The sequence below is a fragment of the Mesocricetus auratus genome, unplaced genomic scaffold (assembly GCF_017639785.1).
Source record: "Mesocricetus auratus isolate SY011 unplaced genomic scaffold, BCM_Maur_2.0 Super-Scaffold_100676, whole genome shotgun sequence".
Classification (NCBI taxonomy): domain Eukaryota; kingdom Metazoa; phylum Chordata; class Mammalia; order Rodentia; family Cricetidae; genus Mesocricetus; species Mesocricetus auratus.
In genome coordinates, this window is record NW_024429266.1 from 91169 (window position 1) to 103216 (window position 12048).

Here is a 12048-nt window from a genome sequence, read left to right on the forward strand (position 1 = left end):
TAAAAAAGACTGCAATACCAGGCAGTGTTATTCCTGAATTTCCACTTTAAGTTGTTTTTTCAAACTGAGAGCTGACTACATTAATTGGGTTTGGAAATGAATTCACTGTAATAAAATGCAAAGCAGGTTAAAGAATGCAATACTGTAAATTAGAACAGCATACGAATATTGTAGATTAGTAGGAATGAGTATTATTTTGTAAAAACGTTTCAGATGTAGGCAGGGAAAAGGTTAATGTATTTGGTTGCATAATCAGCAAAAAGTAGGTATGCCAGGAGCTGAACAGGACCCAGCTTGAGTCAAAAGCAGACCTCCCTGGGGCCACCCCTCTCTGCCTCTTCCGCCCCTGGCCACCTGCAGATGTGCTCCACAAATCTTCAGTACCCAGCGCTGAGCAGACACTATTTAAGAGTCCTTCCTCACAGCTTACTGCCAGCTGCCGGCCGTTAGCCAAATTCTCTTATCCTTGCTAGAGGCTCACAACACTCAGAAAGCAACCTGCAGATGGGCCGCTGCGGTGGCATGGGAGCCTTGGGTTCGCTCTGGGTTTTCTTCACTCTCATCACGCCAGGAGTTCTAGGTGAGCTGGGCACGGGAGTGCGGATAGGGGAACTCCTCCAGGGCTGGGAAAACTTCTGTGCTTACACAAAGGCTAGAGACAAAATCAGGGATGCGGGGACCCTGCTGGATACTTGACTGTCCCTGGGAGGACGGGTAGGGGAACTCCTCCAGGGCTGGGAAAACTTCTGTGCTACACAAAGGCTAGAGACAAAACCAGGGATGCAGGGATCCTGCTGGATACTTGACTGTCCCGGACAGCTTTGGAGACTCCCACAGTCTCTGTCTGATGCACAATGTCCCCACCTCTTCTGGAGCTGGACCACCACCATTGAAGCCTGCACCACACATGGGTGCTTTGGAAGGACTGCTGCCTTGGTTCGGTGGTTCCATCTTTCCTTTCAGGCTCCCAGCCTCCTGAGAATTCAGCAAGAGCCCAAATAGTTCCACCACGGGTCCCAGGCTGTGTTCAAGGATCACGGAGCATATGTGCCTCTTGGCATGCAGAAATCCTCTCCAGCCATGCATGGAAGGGTCGTTGAGCCCCTGCTTCTTTTCTTAAAGAATAATACCTGATTCTCCAATATGGGTCTCAGATTTTGTTTGAGAGGATATTTAAAAGCTAACTGGAGTTGGTTTTTAAAGTTGAACATGGATTAAAACTGTGACTTCTGTAATGGTGTGTGCTTCCATAGGTACTCCTTGCTGTTGTTTTTGTTTCATAGATTGACTTGCTTTTAAAATAGTATAACTTGTTATGGTAGTGAACGCATAGGGTATAAGACATTTATTGTAAGCAAACCTCAATAGCTGGGTGAATTTTGGCAAGTCGCAATACAATTTGTTCTCGTAGTGAATATATTCATAGGTTTATAAGATGTTTACTATAAGCAAATATCAATATCTCGGTGAATTTTAGAAAGTCTGTTAGAACCCCAATCCTCAGTTTCTCATATATGAAAATGAAGTTAGAAATGAGCTGTGGTACCGTCTCACAGAGCTTTGAGATATCAGAATCTGCCAGAGAAATTAGGTCATGGGCACTTGATTGCTGACACTAAGAGTATCAATTAGCAGTTAATGGTGGATCTAGTTAGTAAAGGGTCTGAATATTATACATTAGTTCTGGTACAACTTGTACTGGAAAATAAATTCTAGGGATGGCTGGACATCGTTTCATGTTTAGTGATGGATGTTTTGTGCTTAGTACCATACTTTCACTAACATACATGACTCTCATTTTAAAAACTCATCCATTAGATAGCCAGGAATCCCAGTATTAAAACATTTGATGATAATTCTCAATAATGATATCCATCCCCTCTTGATTTCTGGCCAACTTTTCAGATTTATTTTTATCCTGTACATAAATATTCCATCGACTTCCAAAGAACATCTAAGTAATCCATGTAAAGCCCCTTAGATCTAAATGGTTAACTGCACCCTGTCCTCCAGAAACACCTTCTGTGTTAAATAGTCACTACTCTGATCTTTACTCCTGATGCTAGAAAGAGGTAAAGAGGGAACAACATGGGTGTCAGTTGGGAAGCTTGGGCAGTCTATGGGGTCGATGGCAGTAGAACCAGTATTTATCCCTAGTGTATGAACTGGTGTTTTTGAGCCTATTCCCTATGGAGGGATACTCTCTCAACCTAGATACAGTGGGGAGGGCCTCACTCCTGCCCCAAATGATGTGACAAACTTTGATTTCCACACGTGAGGCCTCACTCTCTCTAAGTAGTGGGTGGGGGCGGGTGGCATGGGTAAATTGTGGGGGAAATGGGGGCACAGGAGGGAAAGGGAACTGGGACTGGTATGTAAAATAAGATTTGTTTTATTTAAATAAAAATATTGTATTAAAAAAAGAGGGAACAGGGACTCTCAAGATAACCCATATCATGCAATAGCTTATAGACTACCCTTTCTTTTTCTTTGAAAAATTATTACATGTATTTATTTGTTTGCTTATTTGCATGTGGGGGAGGCTGTATATTTGATGGCATGGGCTTGGAGGTCAGAGAACAATTACAGGAGTTATCCCTCTCTTTTCCTCACGTGGGCTCCAGGGATTAAACTCAGTTGGCCAGTCAGAGTGGACAGCAGTGCTTTTAGCCCCTGAGACATCACACCTTCTCTCCTATCTGATTGGAGGAGAAAACAACCTCTGGAGATTCTGTACTGTGGCCTGGGAGGTGGGTAGTTTCAATAAAAGTCCAAGGTCTCCTTACCAGAGAAGAGACCTCCATTAACCCTCACCCAGAAAACATAATTCTTGCCTCATTTTGACATGGAAAGTCACATTATAAAATTCCCTCTTCCTTTGTGTTTTCCAGATCTTGTACTCCTCTTAGTCTGTATTGCTACCACTGATCAAATCTTAGGAGTTTAAATGGTTTCCCATATTGTGGAAGATAATTTAGTTTGTCCTTTCTTACATTTGATAATCATACATTATTATCTGATTTGAGTAACTGGTAGAAGTGGGATCACATTGTGAAGTCTATCTTCACTGTTTTTAAACCTCCATATTTTTTAAAGACTTTCTTGCTGTTGGTGGGTATTAATGGAAGAAACCAAGGAATAACAAAAGAGGGACCTAAGGCAATACCTGGCTCCTGACCGCAGTGACTATTTTTCAGTTCCCCAATAGAAGCACAGGGTTAGAGAAAGATTACATTTGGCTGCAGTCATGGGTGCTCAGTGAATGCCTCAGTCAGCAGACATTCTCTGTTTAACTTTCACCTTTACATGCCTCACACTTCTAGGGGGAAAAAATGAAAATTTGTAAATTCTCAGCTATACTTCTACTCTTGGATGCCTTCACAACTTGGCTTTTTGCCTAGATTATCTCTGATCCGAATAAGAGTGAATTTCTGGACCACTGAAAATAAATTTTAGGAGGCAAAATGTGAGTCTTCACTCATATATAGGGACATACTCAAGTGTATGGATGTTACAGTTTCTTAGATGTCTTATAGGGCAGAAATTTATTTCATTGTTAATGACTAGCTCTTTTCCCTGGTACGTAAGAAAGTTTTTACTAGTTAAAATAAATATAGTGAAAAGTAGACTACTAGGAGGTTAAGACAGAAGGATTCCAAGTTCAAGGTCAGTCTGGGTTATTATATAGTTAGACTCTATCTTATAAAAACCACAAATAATAAATAAATTCAATGGAGAATAAATATATTTTTCTCTATACCCTAAAAGTTTCGTGATTAAGATAATCATATAAATCAATTAAAGTTATTTTGACTTTACAAGACCTCTGTGATACTTTAGTTCCATATGCTCAAAGTTTTTATTTATAAGATTTTTACTTGTAAGACTGGAGAGATGGCTCAGTAGTTAGAGCACTTGCTGCTCTTGCAGAGGACAAGAGTTTGGTTCTGGACACCCACTTGGTGCCTCATAATCACCTGTAACTCCAGTTGTAGATGACCTATCACTGTTCAGGACTTTGCAGGCACTGATCACATACAGTGCACATACACACATGTAGGCAAACACTCTTAGATGTGAAATAAAAAAATAAAATCTCCAAAAAATTTTTAGAGTTTTTTACTTGTATATTTCTGTTTTTTATTATAAAATCTGAGGTTGTTTGTTGTTTTTATTGTACCCATTATTGATTGGATGTAATATGTCTCCCACAAGCTCATATATCTGAATAGTCGGTCTACAGTTGACTTGTAGTACCATTAGGAAGCCGTAGATCTATCTGGAAAGTGAACCTTGGAGGTTATATCACCTCCCCACTTCCAGCTAAGCTTTCTGCTTCCGGGTTGTTGTCATGCAATCAGCAGTTTTTGCAGTTCCCTTCACCCAGAGACCAAGCTGCTCCAGTCATATACCTCCATCACAATGATGAATATTATGCCCTGGACTATGAGCCAACTAATATCCACTCCCTTAAGTTGTTTCTGTCAAGTATTTGGTCACAATGATAAGAAAAATAACTGGTACAAATAGCTGGCATAACTTCCCTTTCACCTCACCAAAAAAGTGCATAAATCATTATTTCTTATTATTATCATATAAGGTTATATAAGGAAATTCTCATGCAACTATATAATGTACTTTGAGCATATCCTATGACCCTCTTTTTCTTAACCTTCTCCCCTCTCATTTTGTTCTCCCAGACAATTTGCCTCAACATTCAAATATATATGAGAGAGAAAAAAGAGATACCTGTTTTTCTGAGACTGACTTAATTCACTTGATATTATTTTCTTCAGTTGCATCCATCTTCTTACAAACAATATAACTTAATTTTTCTAAAAGTCCATATATATACATAATATATATTATATATACATATTATGTTTTCTTAATCTATTCTGTTGCTGGGCATCTAGGTTGGTTCCACAATTTAGCCATTGTAAATAGTACTGCAATCAGCATTGACATGTTGACTTGGAATCTTCTGGGTAAATATTGACAAAAACTCTGGATCATGTGGTAAATCTATCATTATTATTATTAAATAATATTTACTATTATTCTGTTGAAAAATCTCCAGACTAATTTTCACAATGACTGAATGAGTTTACATTCTCATCAGCAATTTACAAGTGTTTCCTTTTGTATACATCCTTACCAGCATCTGTTATTACTTATTTTTTCATGACTACTATCCTGACTAGTGCAAGATGGAACCTTAATGTAGCTTTTGTTTTCATTTCACTGATGACTTGTGAGGTTCAACATTTTTTCATATTTATCAAACATTTGTACTTCAATTGAGAACCATATGTTCACTCCATTAGTTCACTTACTAATGAGGGCTTTTTTGATGTTTATGCTTTTTATGTCTTTATATATTCCAAATATTGATTAGATATCTAGTTAGCAAAGACTTTCTCCCATTTTGCAAACCATCTCTTCACCTTTTTCTTTCGCTATGCAGATGATTTGTACTTTCACGAAGTCTCATTTGTCACTTGGCACTATTTACTGAGCAACTAGGGCCTTATTTCAAAGTCTTTCCAATGCTGATATCTTGCAGCATTCTTTCTTCATCTTCTTCTATCACCTACCGAGTTTTGTGTCTTATATTATATATACATATATATTCATTCCTGAAGTTCGACATGCTTTTCTTGTTTTTCATAACTTCACTGTGTAAAAAAAGAAACAAAAAATCAACCCACAGTTTTAAACCATAAGATTGTAAGAGGGTGGGATTTCATGAAAAAGTTCTCCAGCTATTTCTCTGGTCTGTTTCAAAAACTGTTTCAGTCTCTGAATTTCTCTGTGTCCATCCATACCAGAATGATTTTCTTAGATAATATTGCTCCAGGCAGTATTACTTCTAAAGATCAAAATTGTTAGGATAATTGGTGGCAGGAAAGAAGGAGAGAAACTTTAGCTTTTCTCAACTTTGATACTTCTGTGGTCCTTATTTCTAGGTCAGTGTAAGTCGCTGCCAAAGTATACTTTTGCTAAGCCTATTATTGAGAGTGATAAGTCTGAGTTTGCGGTTGAAACAACTTGGGAATACAAATGCCTCCCTGGGTATAGTGGGAAGCCATTCTCAATCACCTGCTTAGAAACCTCCAAGTGGTCAGATGCTCAGGAGCCCTGTAAACGTGAGTATTCCTTTGGCTCTATCATTTTATCTATATAGGATAGTATGTCATTTTCCAGAAAAAAGAGACAAGTAAATTAGCATGTCATGGCAAGCAAACAGTGATCCCAGCTTCTTTGTTTCCTTTAACTTCTCAATTTTCTGGGTACTAGGGTTTAAGTCATCACCATGGTTTAACCTATCATCTTCATGACATCATTCTATGATGTCTATATTGTGTTAGAGATTAGATGCTAGTATACAAAAGAATATTAGTTTCATTTCCTTCTTACCAAATTCAGTTCAAGAAATATATTTCTCTTTTTTCCTCTTTTATTAATTTATTTTTTACATTCCAATCCCAGTTCCCCTCCCTCCTCCCATCTGCTCTTCGGACAGGGTAAGGCCTCCCCTGGGAAGTCTACTAAGTCTGTCTCATCATCTCATTGAGGCAGGACCAAGACACCTTTCCACTCCCCACACTCCTGTGTCTAGACTGAACAATGAATCTCTCCATATAGAATGGGCTCCACTAAGTCAGTTTGTGCGTTAGTGTTAGATCTTGGACCCACTTCCAGTGGCCTCATATATTGTCCCAGTCACACCATTGTCAGGGAATGTTTTTATTAATTAGCATGTGTGAAGCAGTAGACAATAGATCTTGTAAGGGACAACAAAAATTACACATATATAATGTATAACTGAGGACTGAATGCAAGGCATTGCACAGGTTAGGCAATTACTCTATCACTGAGATATATACACAGATTTCATGATATTGTTTAATAATAGAGATAAACTGCTATTCAACCATAAAAATTAAATGCTATCTAAGAGAATTAGGGAGATTGAGACCTTCTGAGCAAAAGTTTGGAAGAAATGGTATCTTTGGAAAATTGGAAAAAGATCAGTATGGTTTGAGTACATATAAACTCCAAGATTGTGTACTTTTTCCTGTGAATAATGGAAAGTCATAATTTTTAGGGAGGAAATATAATATGCCCATATTTATAATTTAAAAATTAAACTCATGACATGCTATAGAAGAAATACTAGACAAGAAATGCCAGCATTAGAAAGGCAAATTTTGCCACTCAACAATCCAGCAAAACTATAGAAATGCCAAAATAAGTGGTTTGGGGAGATGTTCTGGAATCTAGACACTAAAATTTTGTAACTTATTGAATTAAATGGAGGATTATAGGATGAGTAATAGAAAGGAAATAATGACTGTAGGTTTTAAATACAGGAGACTTGGTAGATGATACCATTAACTGATATATTTAAATAAAGAAAAAATATAGGTTTTTAATATACAATTGACCACAAATAAAGTTTTCTTTCAAACACAGAAATGTAGACAATAGGGTTTTAACAGTGTTCCAAAACTGATTGCTCCTTGAGAAAGTACACATTTTACAAATTTCAAATATTGCTTTGAGAAAACTTATGCAGGGCCATCAGTAAGTCCAGTCAGGAGATTTAATAGAAAACATACAACATCTTCTCCATCCCAGCCCCAAATCCTGTTTTGTTTCCCTTGTAGGTAAACCATGTACAACTCCCAAAGAACTCCTCCATGGCTCTGTGCATGTAAATACGGGTATCACATTTGGGTCAACAATTACATATTCTTGTAATGAAGGGTGAGTAGGCAGGAAATCTCTGCAGGGTGTGTTGATACTGAAATAATATTTCTAACCAGAAACCCTTTAATATGAACGAATACAAAAGCATGGTCTCTTTGTCCTGCTTCAGAAGTGACATGTCAGTGTTGCTCAGTTAAGAGGATCCTTAGAAGGAAAGAAGATGGAGCTACCCTTCTTCAATTTTAAGTCTCCAGTGCTATTGACAAGCAAGTCAGACCATTTGGCTATAGACTGTTGACCTACTACAGAAGTCCTTCTTTATCACTACTTCACTGTGTCATTCATGATATTCTACCTTTTCTCATCCTTTAAGAGGAAAAAGTTAGGCTTTTCTAAAGTATAAGTGTAACTTGCATGTGATCTCTGCCTCCAGATATCGACTCATTGGTGATTCATCTGCTACATGTATTGTCTCAGACAATGGGGTAATTTGGGATAATGACATGCCTTCTTGTGAATGTGAGTAAAAAGATCTCTTTATGGCATCCTACTAAATTTCTCTTATCCCTTTCTAAAGGGAAACTGGTCATATGCACATAAAAATGAGTGCCTGGGAAGTCTCACTAAGTTTGAGTTGTTACGGACACAGCTCTGACGGGTATTCTTCCATGATCTCTAATTCTATCACAGTTTTCAATTAATGTTCTTTTATTGTTATTTAATAGTGAATAGATTTTTACACTCAAAATAGGCATGAGATGACACAATGACAAATGCAATCACTTATGCAAAAGTGTATCACCGCAAGAAGTCTCTAATAACAGTCTCTGTACTCTCTCTCGGCTTATAGTGTTCTGACTTTTTTTTTAATCAGCCAGTTTGGCGTACTTTTATTTTCCTCTCTGGCTTACTTTTATTTAGATCAGAATATAGAATTTTGATATTATAGATAAATTGTAGATAAAGTTTAAGTTTGGTTTATGAAAATGAAGACTAAATTTTCAGAAAATATGACATTTCAATGCTTTCTCTCTTCTTAACTACTTTCCTTCAAAAGCTATTCCTTGTGAGTCACCTCCAGTCATCGCCAATGGGGACTTCTACAGCAGCAGTAGAGACAGTTTTTTCTATGGAATGGTAGTAACTTACTCTTGCCATGTTGGAAAGAATAGGGAAAAACTGTTTGACCTGGTGGGTGAGAAGTCAATATATTGCACCAGCAAAGACAATCAAGTTGGCATCTGGAACGGTCCACCCCCTCAATGTATTGCTATGGTCAAGTGCCCAGTGCCTAAAATTGAAAATGGAGATGTGGAGTATGGATTTAAACGCTCCTTCTTCTTAAATGATACAGTAATCTTTAAGTGCAAGCCTGGCTTTACTATGAAAGGCAGCAATATAGTATGGTGCCAGCCAAACAGCAAATGGAGCCCTCCACTGCCAACATGCTTCAGGGGTAAGTTGGGCTGAATTTGGGTATCTGTAAATAAAATCAGAGGTTTTGCAAAATAGATAAAAGTTACTTATAGAAAGCATAAGAGGGATATGTGACTGGATTTCCAGGATAAAGAATTTGAAAGTAAATTTTTGAATTAATATTTATTAACTTTACCAATCCATGATCATAGAAGATCTCTGTTAAAGAGATGGGGATTTTATTATATTCTGGGGGAATACTATAATTGCAGGGGGAAAGTATAACACACTTTTAAAAAGTCATTGGAATATTTTAAAGTAGAATTATGAGACATGAAACTCTTTGAAGAACATAGATATAACACTTAAGAACACTGGAATAGTTAACATGCTTTGGATAAGACCATGAAAAGCATAGAAAACAATGGCAAAAATAGACTAATTATGTAGAATAAAAAGTTTCTCTATGACATGTGAAACAATAAGGAGAGATCATGCAAAATGAGAGAAAATATTTCCAAAGTATACATCTGACAAGGAATTAGTACTAAGAATGTATAAGGAACTGAAACAATTCAGTAGAACAAAAGAAATCTAACTTCAAAGTAGACACTAGACATTTCTCAAAACTAAAATAAAATGGACAACAAATGTATGGCGAAATGTTTAACATTACTAATCATCAAGAAAATGCAAATCAGACCACAATGATATATGACTTCTCTTCAGTTAAAAATGACCCATCAAGGCTGGGCAGTGGTGGCACACGCCTTTAATCCCAGCACTCGGGAGGCAGAGGCAGGCGGATTTCTGTGCGTTCGAGGCCAGGCTAGACCGATAGCCTCCAAAACAATACAGAGAAACCCTGTCTCGTAAAAAAAAAAAAAAAAAAAAAAAAGACCCATTAAAAACAACAAAATATAGCACTGGGGAGATGGTTCAGTGTACAAAGTGCTTGTTGTACAAGTATAAAGAGTTGAGATTGCCGGGCGGTGGTGGCGCACGCCTTTAATCTCAGCACTCGGGAGGCAGAGGCAGGCGGATCTCTGTGAGTTCGAGGCTGGGCTGGACCGATAGCCTCCGAAACAATACAGAGAAACCCTGTCTTGTAAAACCCCCCCCAAAAAAAGAGAGTTGAGGTTAATACACAGAACCTATATAAAAATGCTTATAGTCACAGAATTTGGGAGGCAGAGACACACAGATCACTAGGGCTTGCTGACCAGCCACAGTTCCTATTGAGAAACCTTGTTTTATAAAACAAGATAATGTCCTCTATACACATAAGTATCAGTGTATACTCCAACATACATACACATACACACATGCAAGCAGAGGACCTGAATCCACTACACAATTATCAAATGCTGTTAAGATTAGATAGGAAAGGCTGGGCATTGGTGGCGCACGCCTTTAATCCCAGCACTTGGGAGGCAGAGGCAGGCGGATCTCTGTGAGTTTGAAGCCAACCTGGTCTACAAAGCAAGTTCCAGGACAGCCTCCAAAACAATACAGAGAAACCCTGTCTCGAAAAACAACAACAACAACAACAACAAAAGATTAGATAGGAGAAATAAGTTCTGGTGTCCCTGCAAACAGTAGAATTCCCACTGTATATTACGATAGTTTGTTGTACATACTTTTAAATTCTAGAATAAAGGATTTTGAAAGTTTTCACTGCAACGGAATGATAAGTTATAGAAGACAGCTATGCTTACCATTATTTTCATATTACACAATATGCTTACTCATCTTAGTATCACATGGTATCTCATAAGTATGTACAGTTATGTCTTTTAAAGAATAAAAGTAATTTTAAAACCCAGTACAAAAGTTGATCATTAGAGTTTCTAATTATTATATTTTATTTCAATGAGAATAAAATAAATTCTCTGTTGTATTGGCCATAGTGAAAGAAAGAATTTGATTCAAAATTTTGTAGACATCCATCTTGATACTGAAAATGAATGCTGTGGAAGAAAGCTAGTAGTTAGAGCTTGAGCCTGTGGCCACCATTCTCTCCTTTTATTCTTATTGTGAATTTTCCACCTTTCTAAAAGCCTGACAACAAAATTCAGAAACCCCATGAACCTCATTTTATAAAAATTTGGTTCTTTGTTTACCCTATTGGTGGAAGCATATCTCAGATCTTTTAGTAGAATGAAGTGAAAAATTAGTAAGAGTAGTATTTCCTGGCATGGATCAAGAAAGAGAAAGCAGATAGACACATGGCTTCCCACATCTAGGTAGAGAAAGGCACATTAATCCCACTCTGTGACTCTACTCTCTGCCTTAGTGTGGAAGAGTTGCCATGGGCATCTTTATCCTACCCAGCTAAACCCAAGATAGTTGAAGTTATAAAGAATAAGGTTCTTATTGCAGAAATAAAAGGACTTCCTGGCCCTGTTCTTTCCTCAGGATGTCCACCACCTCAAAATATCCTCCATGGTGATTATAACAAAAGAGATGAGGAATTCTTTTCTGTTGACCAGGAAGTGTCATATAGCTGTGAACCTGGCTATACTCTCATTGGAACTAACCTTGTGCAGTGTACATCCTTGGGAACCTGGAGTCATGCAGCCCCAACATGTAAAGGTGCCTAGAATTCTGCTCTATTCAATGGAAACACAAGTGTTTCCTGACTCTTCATGTGCAAGCCTTCTCTCTTCTTTCCTAGTGAAGTCATGTGATGCCATTCCAAACCAACTTCTCAATGGCCAAGTATCTCTTCCTCCTAATCTCCAGCTTGGGGCAGAGGTTTCCTTTGTTTGTGATCCAGGGTGAGTGTAAAGTGATAGGTCCTGAACTGATTGTTTCCCATAATGATTTCAAAGTATGCGTTCTGAAGGTAGTTAAGTTTTTACTCTCTCATTATTTTTTTCTTTTACTTGACCTTATCTGACTAGAAATTCTGTC

At 37.8% G+C, this 12048-nt stretch overlaps 1 protein-coding gene across 4 annotated transcripts in view; it reads left to right on the forward strand.

The window, feature by feature from the left end:
* The first annotated feature begins 353 nt into the window (after positions 1 to 353).
* Cr2 (complement C3d receptor 2) overlaps positions 354 to 12048 on the forward strand; it is a 34860-nt gene continuing 23165 nt past the window's right edge. For 2 of the 4 annotated variants that reach the window (XM_021234572.2, XM_021234573.2), the window contains exons 1-7: positions 354 to 580; positions 5970 to 6149; positions 7674 to 7773; positions 8150 to 8235; positions 8774 to 9172; positions 11551 to 11727; positions 11810 to 11912. In XM_021234572.2, the coding sequence (XP_021090231.1) occupies positions 505 to 580; positions 5970 to 6149; positions 7674 to 7773; positions 8150 to 8235; positions 8774 to 9172; positions 11551 to 11727; positions 11810 to 11912 (1121 nt within the window). In that variant the 5' untranslated portion in view covers positions 354 to 504. Of the gene's footprint in view, positions 581 to 5969; positions 6150 to 7673; positions 7774 to 8149; positions 8236 to 8773; positions 9173 to 11550; positions 11728 to 11809; positions 11913 to 12048 lie in introns of those variants that run through there. The other 2 variants (XM_021234575.2, XM_021234577.2) reach the window with 2 other exon arrangements.